We start from the raw sequence: 14612 nt of genomic DNA on the forward strand, positions 1-14612 counted from the left end.
TCACACACTCCAGTACTCTTGCCTGGAAAATCCCATGGACGGGGAGCCTGGTAGGCTGCAGTCCATGGGGTCGCTAAGTGTCGGACACGACTGAGCGACGTCACTTTCACTTTTCACTTTCATGCATTGGAGAAGGAAATGGCAACCCACTCCCGTGTTCTTGCCTGGAGAATCTCAGGGACGGGAGAGCCTGGTGGGCCGCTGTCTATGGGGTCGCACAGAGTTGGGCACGACTGACGTGACTTAGCAGCAGCAGCAGCAGCCATGAATCAGCCACGGATGTACATGTGTCCCCCATCCTAACCTCCCTCCCACCTCCCTCCCTGTCCCATCCCTCTGGATCATCCCAGTGCACCAGCCCCGAGCACCCTAATTTCCTTATTTTTTAAAAAAGGAAACTTAAGTCCAGAGAGCTGTAGTTTATTTGGATCAACTGTGGTCTGAGAAATACTCTCAAGCGATCGCTTGAAAATGCCACGTTATTAGCAGTCTTTGGCCCTTTGGGTCTAAAGGTTCTCTCGGTCCCAAAGCAGCGTGCCCCTTGCTGCTTCTTGGATCAAAGGTCGTTTCGGAGGTCGTTGCTCTCATCACCCTGTTTGTTTGTTTTTTTTTCCCCTAGCACTCGTTAACTTTTAAAATTATGTAATTATTTTATTATTTATCTCATTTTCCCCACTGGAATATAGGCCTTGTGAGAGAAGGGCTATTTCCTGTCTGGTTCGACGATTAATCTTCAAGGTAAACAAGGATTCTAAACTAAGAAGTCTGGCTCCAAAATCTGCGCTTTCGGCCACTACATTATGCTGTTATTTGGTGAAGAAAGTAGAGGGTGGGCTTCTGTGTATTCAGGCAAACAAGCGGACAAAAAGAGAAACCACTAACAGAAACGAGCTGAAGAAAAACATCCGGATCCAGGAGCTCAGCGCCCGCTCGTGACCTTTCTCTCCGGAAGCGCTTGCGGCCCTCTAGCGCGAGTACGCACGCGCGGCGCCGGGGTCGCTTTGGGTCGCGCGCGAAACCGAGACGCGAGGGAAGGTTCCGCCTCCAGGACAGAAAGGCGCCTGCGCCGTCGGGGCACTGGTCGGGATACGCATTCTCGCTTCCTCCCTCCCTCGCCTGCGCGCGCGGGTGGGCGTGGGAGGAGGCGGGGAACACAGAAGGAGAGCGAGGGGGCGGGTGTCGCGGGAGGGAAGGAGCGAACCGGAGAGCGTCGTCCTGAGAGCAGTGAAGGCGGCAAAATGGCGGACCGCTTCTCCCGCTTCAACGAGGACCGAGACTTTCAGGTAAACACGGGCGTCGCCGAGGTCCGGGGAAGGCGCTGGCCGAACCAGAACCTCCTCATCCCCCACTCCCAGTTTTCTTTCGCTCGGGGCTCTGCTGTGGCTTCCGAACCTGCTCCCTTTTCTCCCGCCTCCGATTCCTCTAGGGGCCTCCGGGTTTGAGGCGAGGCCGCATCTTCTCTCACTCTGTATCTTACGTCTTTAACTCGGGCCGCTGGGTTTGCGGCCTCGTCCTGTTTGGCCTGCGGGTTTGGGAGCCCCAGCCTGGCCGCTGGGTGGGGTGGCTGTGCTGCCCTCGGGTGTGCCCAGCGTGTGCGGGCGCTGGGATGGCTCCCAGGGGAAAGCGGGGGTGGGGTGGGGGTGGGAGGTTTTGGGGCGAGTGTTGCTGAGACTGGGGCTCCTAAACCCCTGGATTTTGCTCGCACGGCTCTTCATGGGATCGGTCTCCCTCCTTGCTCACTGTAACAAGTCGCTTTCATTGTCTATTTTTCCATTTCCTCACCCGGAAAAAGGGGGCTTTAGTTATCAGACGCCTCCATGGTTAGTCAAACATTGAGATTTCCCAGAGCGTAAATGTTGCTGTTGTCATTACGTCGTTAAATGGGCTTGCAAAACAGTAAGTTACAGGAGGATGGTCGATGTAAGCTTAGCCCCAAATGCTACCTTGAGAGATTGTAGAAAGCGTCATGATAATGGACTTTACAAGCGGGTGGTGACTGCTACCAACAGCTTGATTTTTCTTTTCTTCAGTTGCAAACGTTGTATGGAAAAATGTCCTTGCCGTGGCCAGCATGATTGAGGAAAAAATTAAGGCCAAATTAGAACAACACGTCTTTCGGCTGCTTCGAGTACCTTCCTGTTGAGCGTTGTTAACGCAGAAATCTCAGCGACTAAAAGGGATTTAGTAGAGATGGGCTATTTCTAGGGTAAAAGACGTCCTTAGTCTCAAAGAAACCCCTGCATTACTGCCGCAGACCCTGGCAACAGCAGTTTGGTTCAAGGGATGAACGTCCGAACTCAAGTTATTATCCCGCTGCAGCTCTTTCTCAAAGTTACGTGGGAATACTCTAGGTAGGTTTAGGAAGGTAGTTTGAAGGGTTTGAATTCCGCCGAATGTTTGGGTTGGTAACTAAACAGGTAAAGCATTGAAGGCAACAATGTAACAATCTAGCAGCTAGAACGCTGAAGAGAAGTTTTGCAACAGTAGAAGACCTAAGGCTGTTGAAAAGCCTTATGATCATGCGCCTGCTGAATAGCTGCAGCACAATACAGGATCTCAAGGTGTTTAAGGCTGGAATGCAGGTCCTGGAAAGTTTAAAGCCGTTCTTATTAGCTATTTGATCCTTGGGAAAGGTGAGGTTTTTTGTTTGTTTTTTAGGGAGCACCATAAAATAAGAGTAGGCTGCAAGATGTGGGGGTTTTATTGGTAGTTTTTAAGGAGACATGTTGATAATTAAAATCTTCTAGTGCTTTTCAGAATTTGAAGGTCACTTAAAATTGAAAATAGATAATACGGACAAATAAGTTTTGTGGGAAAATGTTAATTAACCACAGGATTTCAGCAGTGTTGAACAGGCAGGATTTTTAGGACCTTAAAAGATTTGAAAACTGGAGAACAGAAAATGAATGCAGTCACCTGAATAAATTGAGGAAAGCTGCTTTTTCAAGTTAAATGACTTTCTCTTCTCATGCTTTAGTTGTGTATATATGATATGCTTTTGGTTGCTTGGTAGGCCTTTGAAGATATTACATATGTTTTATCTTCTGCTTCTATATTGGTATAGCCAATTTCTGCTGTATTGTGTCAGCCGGGTAAATGTTGGTTTTTAAGATTCACATGTCCCAGCATTATGGGTAAATAGGATATTAGTAATGAAAACCTATTAGACAATTACAGGATGCTAAAACTTCTGTAAATTATTGTGCTAACATTTTTTTTAATCATTCATTTTAAAATATTTTAAGTACTATTTTTTCTGAGTGTTTCAATAAAGGGGAAAATGTAGGTGAATTTTCATTAATGATGTCATTTGATTTAAAGTTATTGGAGAGAAAATGCCCTAGGAAGCTCCTGCATATAGCTTATCTGAAACATTGTTCAAGCTCAGGTTATTCAAAATTAACTTGGCCTTTTAAGGCTTTAAGTGATAAATGAGGTGAAGCTACTCAGTGCACTTGAAAACAAATCCAAAGTAGGTTTCCAGATACAGTACATGATCCTGTTTCTTTAAACAGATCTTCTAGCAGTGGAAATTTTTCTGTGCACCTTCTCTGGTAAGTTCTAGATGACTATCATTTTCTTTGCCTTTAATTTGGCAAGGGAATTTAGAATTGTAGAATTTCACTCTTTACCAGTTTACCATTAGGTGCAAATTTTGGAGAGTTTAAGGGTTGTCTCTTGAATTTAGTATGGAGTCAGAGGAGGCTTCACTATTAGATTTTTTTTTTTCACTATTAAATTTTGTGAACACTTAAAAGTTTCAAAGGTGTTTTATATAATATAGAGAGGAGCCTAATTGGCGTATTACTTGAAGCACTTAATGAATATAAAGAGTAATCATTATTATCAGGGATATGTTTGAAAGCATTTGATAACTTCATTTTAATAATAAACAGGTACTATTCTGTGGACTTTACATATGTTGTCTCCTAATCTTCCAATAACTCTATGAGGTGCGTAGTGTTACTCTTACTTTCAAACTATCTGTACCTGAGGCAGCTCAGGTACAGATAGTTAAATAACTTGGCCAAGTATCCGCAGCTGGTAATGGCAGAACCAGGATTTAGACTCCTGCTTTTTGACTTTGAACCTGTGCTCATGACCAATAACTTTACTGGCAATTGTGTATTTTACATAACTGTAACTGAGTCATCAAATATGGAGGATAAACTTATAGGTCACAAAGAATAAATGAGCTTTCAGAGAGGTGATACAATTACAGTTTCTACTCTGTTGCATTTTGTCCAGATCTGTTTCTTGTTGGTCTCCCAAGGGCTTCTAGGAAGGCTTCTGACAGTGATGTTACCCTTTGTCATAGAGGATATATTGTTAACTCTTGTCTTAGTTCTGACATTATTTAAAAATACCCCCTTTAAGTGGTGTTTTATCTTTGGAAACCTTTGTGGTTTGGGCTGATGTATTTATTTTTTAAATGTTTTAAGAGTTTTAACTACTTCTTTAAGAATCTGACCTCAATTTCTGAATGAGACATGACTTCTGCCTACATTTACCAGATTAAGGCATATTTGTTCACAGATTGAAATGTTACAGAAACTAGTGGAAAATAGCATGGTATAATTTACAAATGTAGATATATTTTCAACACTTTGAATTCCAAGTTCACTAAAGAAAGTATTTTTTGTACTGTGATGTATAGCAAGCAATGAGGTATATATACACACTGCTTAGCATTTAGTGGTTGCGCAGCTATTAATGATGATGCAGCTGAATGTTAGTGAGGAAATGTTCCTCAGCTTGTGTGCTTGCAGAGGACTGGTGATTTCAAGTAGCTTCTCATTTCCTCTTGTTCTGAATGCATTCTGCTTGAGGTTTCTAATGAAAAGGAGCTACGGTAATAGATCAGTAGGTGATAAAGTAATGAAAAAAACAACTATCTTAAAGGTCATAATAAAAGTGTAGAAATTACCCAAGAACTTTCTGTAACGTATATAGTAATCATAGTGGTACACAGCAATAAGCTATATAACTTTTATGTAGTATGTTTTTTGTGTTTCATATGTGACACCAGGATGTGACCTTCAGATAATTCTTAAGTGAGACCATTGTCAGGAGGTTTACAGTTTTAAAATATTTAGGTCATAGAAGTATATTAATATATTTTCTATGTGGGACTGTGTAATACAGTTGGCATTCTGATGCAGACATGCCAGAGATCACACATGGGCAAATGTTCTAACCTCTGTTTCCTATCATCTGAAAGATACCACTGCTGTGAAAATCATTGTCAGCTTTGCTTAGGATATTGTAACTTACGCAAAATCATTACTGTTTCGATTCCCATACACATGATAATAGGTGGAAAGGCCTGGAATCAAGGCTGTACAAACTTCAATATACTTACCATGCATTGGTATAGTTATTAGCAAATGCACCATTACTGGTTAGTATATTCTCAAGGGATTAAGAGTGACCAAAGTAAGGTAAACATAAAAGAAGTCTCCCTAGTTGTGATGTCAAGGGTACAGGGTATATATTTAAGGCAAAAGGCATTTAAAAACATGAGACATATTAAGAAATAACATCAGAGAGAAAGACATTTATTACAACCTTCCTCGAAGGGAGGATGGGGTTGGCAAGAACTGTGATCATAGGGCTTCATTTGATGGCAGCCTTACTTATTTCATTTTAAAGTGGGTATGGAAGACCAAGAAGAAAGATATCTAGATAAATATATCATTAGGCTGAGTGCCAATAAAGTTATGGAAAAATAAATGTTCTGTTGTAGTCCTTCCGTTTATTTTGTATATGTCACAAACTTCTCATTAAAGTACTGCGAGAGATATTTTTATTACATTTTCTCAGGTCTATTTATAAGTTAAATAACCAGAACTAACATTTGTGACTTAAAAAAATTTTAAAAGCATATATAACTGGCTACCTCGATTGTGCTGCTTCATCTCTGGGATAATTTCCATATCAATTCAATCTATTTGGATAACATGATAAAATGAATAAAGGACGGTTTGTTTTCTTGATGTGGTCAAGATTACCATTTTCGGAAAAAAAGCAAAAGTTCATGAAATCTTGAACCCCTCCATGTAGAGGTTTCATCTTTGCTCTTGTGACTTAATAAGTTTCTAATGTTTTATTAATGAAAATGAATTCCAGCTTGAGGTAGACATCCAGTTCTTGAATTCTGTTAAAATTCCTTCCTTGAAACTACTTGATACTTATATGTCTGGCATTCTCTTTTCATATTAGCACTGCCATTTAGTATTAAGTGAAAGCTGACTCATGGCAGTTACTAAAGGCATTACAAATGACCACCACAAATACTGAAAGAAGGCATTGATTTGATATTGCAGTGAATACCAGAAGATGTTGTAATGATTTTCCAGTTATAAAAAGTGAATTGTCCATTTAACTGTGGAAGTCTAACCAAATGTGCTTAATACATGTTGTATTAATCAGTGCAAAAAATTAAATATGCCCAAGCTGAATACAGTGTATTGTTATGCCTATACAAAATGATTTCTTTGAGATTTAACATACACTTAGTATTTTATATCTAATTTAGGAATGTTTGGGAAAAAAAAGTATAGCTAAAGTTACTTTGGCATTGTACACAAGTTAAATGTTTTAGTATGTACTATAGTGAGTAAGAAATTAACATTTGGGCCCCAAACAGAGTTTCCTGTTATTTGCCTGAATTCTTCTTTTTACCAACAATGTTAGAGTAAGGTAAATCTTGTATTTTGTGTCAACTCAAGTGACCAGAAAGTTACCTTTGTAATACTACATTTACTCTTGTCTCATGAGTTTCCAATTATTTTTGTGATCCTTGCTAAAGCATTTTATGTTGATTTCAAGGGGGGATTTCAGTTTATGTCTCTGTTTATTAGAACTGGAATACAAAATAGCTCTCCAGGTTTAAAGTTATTATAGAGAAAAGTGATTGATCATGTTCTGTATCTGACATTTTAAATAATGATTGTTGGAAAAGTCAGTATTCATATCTCATGGTTCATTCAATATTATTTTTCCAGAGTTGATGAGAGGGAGAGGCTTAATTTTTCACCCTTTTTATAGGCAGTACTGATAAAATCAATAAATTAATATGATACTTTAGGTCTTGACTATAGAAGAAACTAAAGCTGATGCTTGTGGATTATATGCTGTAGTGTCAATAACTTATCTTGTTCCTATGAGTAAAATTATGGAGTATAAAAGGGACAAAAGTAGTTGAAAATCTAATTAATACTACTTTAGGGATTCATCTGCACAAGAGATACAAAAAGGTATATTTACTTCAGAAATATTTTTTAGAATATAAGTTAATTTTTTTGAAAAGTTGTTAAAACAGTATTTGAAGTGTTTGTTTTAGGAATAGTATATATGATTATGTCTTTGGGGGAGTTGATTAAGAAGTGGTGTTTTTCAGGGAGCTATTGTTACAGCTGGAGAGATACCAAAAGTAAAAACAGTATGTATTATACACAAGACTAACATGATTATCAGATAAATAGTATTACAGTAAATAAATGCAAAACCCTAAGGGAGAAAGAGAACCCTTAAAGTGGGATGATTAAGTGTGCCTTTATGAAACATTTAAACTGAGTCTTGAAAGATGGGTTTGCATCCTTGCAAAGGGAAAGATTGGGAGGCATTCAGCTGGAGAAAATAGCCAGGGTAAAAATGTAGAGGTAAAACTAGCAGAATTGGTTGTGGGTTTTTTTGTTTTGTTTTTTTTAAGGACAATGAATAAACCATTGGGAATGGGAAAAGGAAAAGCTAGGGCTACAAAAGTTTTATTTTAATGCTGTAAGCAGGCATGCACTAGCTATTTAAGGTGTTAAGCAGGGGAAAAGATGTAGGAAGACTGATTTAGATAGAGTTGTGTTAGATGTGCTACACATACTGTTAAAGCTGTGATGACCAGTCTCCATTAACTGGAATTAATGTGAATGGGGGCAAGGGAGTAGAGTAGAAGGTGTATACAAGGGAATGATTATGATAGTGGGCTATGTGATTTTAAGCTTGACAGAGACACAAGTGAGGACTTCGAGGGTTAAGGGTAGAGAAAGTTGGATCACTGGGTCGTAGGTTCTGATGAGGCTGAAGGATTCTTGGAATGGAGGTTCTAGAGGAGTTGGAAAGACAGAAGGTTGTGGCTGGAGAGCACAGCGTTTGAAATAGAGATAATGGAAGAGTTGACATCGTAATGACCATGAGAGTGAAATGGCTACAGTAGAACGGACGTCAGGATCATTTTAGGAAAGGAAGTTTGGAAACTGAGGCACCAGGATGTTGTAAAATCGTCTAACCTGGATATTAGAATGGTAATATTGTATAGTTGCATACTGTCATGACAGTTTAATAAGTGCCCTTGTAATACAGTCTTGTCTAATTCTCCCAGTAACTCAGCAAGGTAAATAGAGTAGGTAGTAAGTCTATTATAGATGAGGAAACTTGTGTAGTACAGACCTGAGTTTTGAACTTTAATCTTCTCATTTCTTTTATAGCATTCTTTATGCTGTGACTTATAGCCCCTTTGAGGTGATGAGTGTTGGTATGGTCTACATTGTACAAAGCATTGTTTCTCTTTAATACTTGGCAGCATTTTCTACCAGTTAACTAACTGGTCGGAAATAGTTGGTATGCTTATCGTTAATTTTTTCCCCCCAGGAGTATCTTACCTTTATAAGCGTAATTGGTCGTTTATGACTTCTTGCCTGCCTTTTTGCTGTTTATAGGTCTACCAGAAATTCCATTCCATTTCCCAGTCATTTATTGAGTTCCTGTTTGTTGGCACGGCATCATAAAATATAAAAAAGGATAAGAAAAGGTTTTAAAAAATCAGTCTATTTTTTTCATTTATTCCAGTAGAAGAGTAGATGGCAGAGAAGAGTGGTACTTCTACTGGATACTGTCAAAATAAGGTGTCAAAATGTATCCATGACCATTATAGCATCAGAAGTTGACTGCTGTGGAATCTAGTGATGAAACTATCAGCTACTGTTTGTTGAATAGTATTAAATGACAGGCTTTGTGCCAAGGCATTTTGGAGATGTTTATCTAAGTAACCATCCAAGCGAGGTGGTAGTATCCTTCACTTTACAGAAGAGAAAACAGAAATTGAGGCCACACAGTAAACTCAGATTTGAACCTTGTTCTCTCCTAAAATAATGACTTTTCCTGTCGTTCCTGATCGTTTCAAGAATAAAATCCAAATGCACTAATTTGGCTTTTGAGACTGTTAAGCATCTGGTGCCATTGTAACAGATGTGTTTCTTTTCTTGCCCTGTCATTGTCTTGCCATCCTGTAGTTTCTGTTTTTATCTGGACCTGCTAGGCTTTTTTGTTGTTTTTGTTTTTGCATGTCCTACCTGTCTGAAATTCTTACCACTCATTCTTCAAGACTCAATTTGTTGTGTCTCTGACATCTTCCCTAGGCAGTTAGTTGCTTATTTTCTTTGGTCATATTTCAGTAACAGCACTTTTATTAGTAATAGTAGCAGCTAACAGTACAGAGTGCTCTCTGTTGGGCACTATGTTATGCTTATTATCTCGTACAGTCTCCCAGTTAGGTAGATTCTATTTTTATCTCCGTTTTACAAATGAAAAACTTACCCACTTCACACAGCTAGTGAGTCGAAGAGATAGCTTTCAAGTAGTTTGGACTAGTCTCAGCCTTTAACCACTGTGTTGTTTTTATCTCTCCTACTGTATACTTTATGATACTTATTATTTTATTATATTATAATGCTTATAATTTATCTCATCTCCCTGGATGTAGAACTCCTTGAATGCAGATTCTTTCTTGTTCATTTTTCTAGAATTGGTTCAGGGTCTGGCACCTACAAGTTGCTCAGATATTTGAATTAATGGTTAAGTAGAGGCACATACAGAGAAGGCAATGGCACCCCACTCCAGTACTCTTTTGCCTGGAAAATCCCATGGATGGAGGAGCCTGGTGGGCTGCAGTCCATGGGGTCACTAAGAGTCCGGCACAACGGAGCGACTTCTCTCTCACTTTTCACTTTCATGCATTGGAGAAAGAAATGGGAACCCACTCCAGTGTTCTTGCCTGGAGAATCCCAGGGACGGGGGAGCCTGGTGGGCTGTTGTCTATGGGGTCGCACAGAGCCGGACACGACTGAAGTGACTTAGCAGCAGAGGCACATGTGTAGGAAGGAAAGACTGTGTAGAGTCTGAGGATTATGTCTAACTTGGGGGATCAACTTCCTGCTGTGTTGTGGATTATCTAAGTTGAACTGTTAGTTCTGTGATATCCTATAAAGCCAACTGAACGATATTTCAGGAATGGAAGTTGTCTTATGGAGAGTTGTAGTCTCACTTTATATTGTATATGTTAATGATAGCAATCTTAGTTGTGAGTTTTCTTTTGTGTGACATATTGTATATACACATTGTTATTCTGTGGAATAGTGCAGAATTTTTGTCACATGTCTAAATAGACATTTATCGTACCAGCAAGTGGCGAAAGAAATAATAAGCATTGCTGTAGATCCCATAGGACTTGTTAACTACTGTCTCCATATCTTTTTGAACACCTCAGAAATTGTTTGCTGATTTTGCCCGCATTTCTGAAAAAGGTCTATTTCTATTGTGGGATTTTTAAAAGATACTAATTTTTCAGTGTAGTGAGTTTTTGGAAACCAGTCCTTTCTTGGTCTGAAGTCCAATTATCCAGAAAATTTGATATGTCAAACAGATGTACATGTATTTTTAGACAAGGGTGTGATATGCTCATACCCTTGACTCAGTGTAGTGTGTTTTCAAATTCTTAGATACTTACTGAGATTGCTTAGCCAATTATCTCTCCTACCAAATTACATAGAATTAAATTTAGTAAGTGGATTTATTTTTCTGGGTTACTGACTGGCCTCAACAATGTCTTGAAACAATAATTTATTACTTTTTTTTAACTCTTTAAATCTCAAAGCCTGTGCAGTAATACAGTAGTGTCATCATCTGGATTTGATAGCTGGGAAAACAGGCCTAAGCCCAGCGAGTGGTTTGGTAATCTGCCTAAGGTTATAGATGGCTCAGCGGGTAAAGAATCTGCCTGCAGTGCAGGAGACAGAAGAGACACAAGTTCAATCCCTGGGTTGGGAAGATCCCCTGGAGGAGGAAAATGGCAACTCTGTCCAGTATATTCTTGCCTGAAAAAGCCCATGAATAGAGGAGCCAGGCGGGCTACAGCCCAGGGTCCCAACTAAGTGAGTAAGCGCGCATGTGCGCAGAAACACACATACACCCATAATTGGACACAACTGAATGAGTAAGCACACACACACACCCCCCCCCAGCAGACACACACACACACACACACATCCCTAGCAGACACACACACACCCCTAGAAGACACACACACCCCCACTCCCATCCCCACCCCCAGCATACTGCTTTGATTTCTGGTGTCTGACTTCAGAGATCTTTGGCTTTACAGTAATGTACTGAAAGTCATTGGGAATCAGACTGTATGATGATGAAAACAATAGTGAAGAACTTGGGTTTTTGAGGAATTGACCCCAGTGGTGTTTCTAAATTTAAATATGTTTTTATTATACTAGTAAAATGATATCAGTAATCCCCCAGGATGTTCATTTCTTTATTTTTATGGCCAAGCCATGTAGCTTGTGGGATCTTAGTTCCCCAACCAGTGATTGAACCTGGGCCTTCAGCAGTGAAAGCTGAGTCCTGACCACTGGATCACTAAGGGATTCCCCAAATGTTCATTACTTTTTGGATATGTTTTTCATCCTGAGATGTTTTCTTTCTGATTTGAGACCATACTAGAATTAGTTTATTTGGCAGGGGTAAGGGAGAGGGAGACAGAGATGAATTCTCATTATTTGTTGTCAGAGGAGAACAAGTTTTGTTCATAGGTGAAATACGAAGCTGTTCTGTATGGCTCTGTACACTAAACAAAACCATTTTTAATCCATGACAGGTGAAATCCGCATCATTATATGTTTTGAATTTAGAAACTCCAAATTATAAACAAATATATTATTTGAGTTGTGATGTAGGGTTACGATTAATATATCTACTTTGTGACTTTAGACAGTCTCTAAGGGGGTAATGGTAAATACAGTAGAAAAAATAAATTTTGATTGCAGAGATTTGGAGCCGAGACAGGAACATCTATAACAGGTAGCTTAATAGCTAGAGACAGGGGCTAAGATGGGTTTGCATGAGTGGTACAATAAAGCTGACAAAGAAAACTTTAAACTTGGCTCATACCTAGTCTAGGTAGGAAAGCCAGACAGGATTTAAATTTTCAGTCTGTATAATCCTCCTGTTAATAATGGATTTGATTCAAATTGGAAACTTTGGATCTGCCGACTTTTACTATGAGTAATATTTTTCATCAAAAAAATTTTTTTTAGAAATGGTATGAAATTTTAATAACTAAGAAGACGGAAGAGGCTCACCTCTTCGGGGTCTTAAATATTTTGTTTTGCTATTTGAAATTACGGGTTGTTGGTTGTGATCCTTAAAGAGTGGTCCCACACTTTTCTTTATTTCTCATTTTCCGTATTAATTACCATATAGTTAATTACTGGAAAAGCTGTGGGATCATGTAGATTCCAAAATCAGCACTGGTTAGCAAATAACAAGATTCATTTATATGGATAAATTTAGGGCAACCTTAGTCTCTATTTATATTGAAATGATCACTGCAGCTAAATTTATAATAGAAAATTTCCACATTTGTCCTGTGCTTGGAAGCAGAATCCTTGACCTGTAAGGAACTAAAGCTACCATGTACTTCAATAATACGCAGGTCAGTCAGGTTCTATTCATTTGTAGTTAAGACCTACCCCAAGTTGATCCTTTTTTGAAAGAAGAGGCAGTTAAAAGAAAGTCAGCTGGCAGTATGTATATGTGGGTGTGCATTTAAAAATCTTTGACACATTATGTGTATGTCTGATCTTTTTGAACTTATATTTCTGATCAGCATAAATGAAAACCTATATTTCACTCTAAAAGCGTGTAATATTTAAAAAGGAAGAATTGATTTGGACAATGAAATAACTGTTCAAAACAGTGATCATTGAAATCAAATTTTAAGAATGCCTTAATAATCACAGGATCTGTGAATTTTCACCAGGATGACTGTTTATACCTCTTGTCCAGGGGTAATTAGGATTAGCACACCCTCTTCCTCTGTCTATGCCCTGGTTTGTATGATACAGTCATCCTAGCTCTAATGGGATTTCAGAGATCTAAATGTGGTTTTGGAAGCAGGGTAAAGCAGAAAAAATTACTTCTCTTCAAATCCCTGTTGAGGCCAGCAGATAATCAGATGTCTTGCTGATTATTTTTGGAAAGAACAATCTTACTAAATTTATCAGAATGACTTGGAAAAAACTTTTGTGGGGGAGAAAGGCAAGAAATATTATCATCATCATCACTGCTACTGCTACTATAGTTTGTGCCCTGGGAGTTTGAAATCGCTTCTTATATCCCATCCTTCATTTTGCTTTTCTAGTACAACATTCAGAAGAGACAGAAGGATTCAGAGTGAAAAGTTAAATCACTTCTTCTCAAAGACAACCACTGTTTAATTATACGTGGATTCTTTCAGAGTTACTTAATATATACAAGCAGTCTCCATTCTACCTTTCCAAAAATACAGTTTTTAGCTCTTTGATTTTTTTCTCATAATATGCTTTCAATAATAATGATAACTAAAAGGTTTTTGCTTTTATTTTTAACTAATTTTAGACTTACAGAATAGTCCCCAAAATAGTGTAGAGGGTTTTGGTATACTATTCACTCAAGTTCTGCTACAATATTTGTATAATAACCATAACATAATTATCAAGACTAAGAAATTATCTTTGGTAAGATAATATTAACTAAATCATAGACCTTATTTGAATTTTACCAGTTTTTCCACTGATGTCCTTTTTCTGTTCCAAGATCCCATCCAGGTTTCCACATTGTTTACATTTAGCTGTTTCTTGGTTGTCTTCTCTCATTTGTAATACATCTTCAATCTTTCCATGTATTTTATGATAACTAAATTTTAAAAAATTTATTGGAGAAGTGAGTTCCAGAAAAACATCTATTTCTGCTTTATTGACTATGCCAAAGCCTTTGACTATGTGCATCACAGTAAACTGTGGAAAATTCTGAAAGAGATGGGAATAACAGACCACCTGACCTGCCTCTTGAGAAACCTGTATGCAGGTCAGGAAGCAACAGTTAGAACTGGACATGGAACAACAGATTGGTTCCAAATAGGAAAAGGAGAACGTCAAGGCTGTATATTGTCACCCTGCTTATTTAACTTATATGCAGAGTACATCATGAGAAACGCTGGACTGGAAGAAGCACAAGCTGGAATCAAGATTGCCAGGAGAAATATCAATAACCTCAGATACGCAGATGATACCACCCTTATGGCAGAAAGTGAAGAGGAACTAAAAAGCCTCTTGATGAAAGTGAAAGTGGAGAGTGAAAAAGTTGGCTTAAAGCTCAACATTCAGAAAACGAAGATCATGGCATCTGGTCCCATCACTTCATGGGAAATAGATGGGGAAACAGTGGAAACAGTGTCAGACTTTATTTTTGTGGGCTCCAAAATCACTGCAGATGGTGACTGCAGCCATGAT

At 38.7% G+C, this 14612-nt stretch overlaps 1 protein-coding gene across 1 annotated transcript in view; it reads left to right on the forward strand.

The window, feature by feature from the left end:
- The first annotated feature begins 1017 nt into the window (after window positions 1-1017).
- Window positions 1018-14612, forward strand: part of GPATCH8 (G patch domain containing 8) — a 95072-nt gene continuing 81477 nt past the window's right edge. The window contains exon 1 of the mRNA XM_010832438.1: window positions 1018-1283. Within this exon, the coding sequence (XP_010830740.1) occupies window positions 1239-1283 (45 nt within the window). The 5' untranslated portion in view covers window positions 1018-1238. The remainder of the gene's footprint in view (window positions 1284-14612) is intronic.

This window comes from Bison bison, unplaced genomic scaffold, assembly GCF_000754665.1.
Source record: "Bison bison bison isolate TAMUID 2011002044 unplaced genomic scaffold, Bison_UMD1.0 scf7180017861046, whole genome shotgun sequence".
Classification (NCBI taxonomy): domain Eukaryota; kingdom Metazoa; phylum Chordata; class Mammalia; order Artiodactyla; family Bovidae; genus Bison; species Bison bison.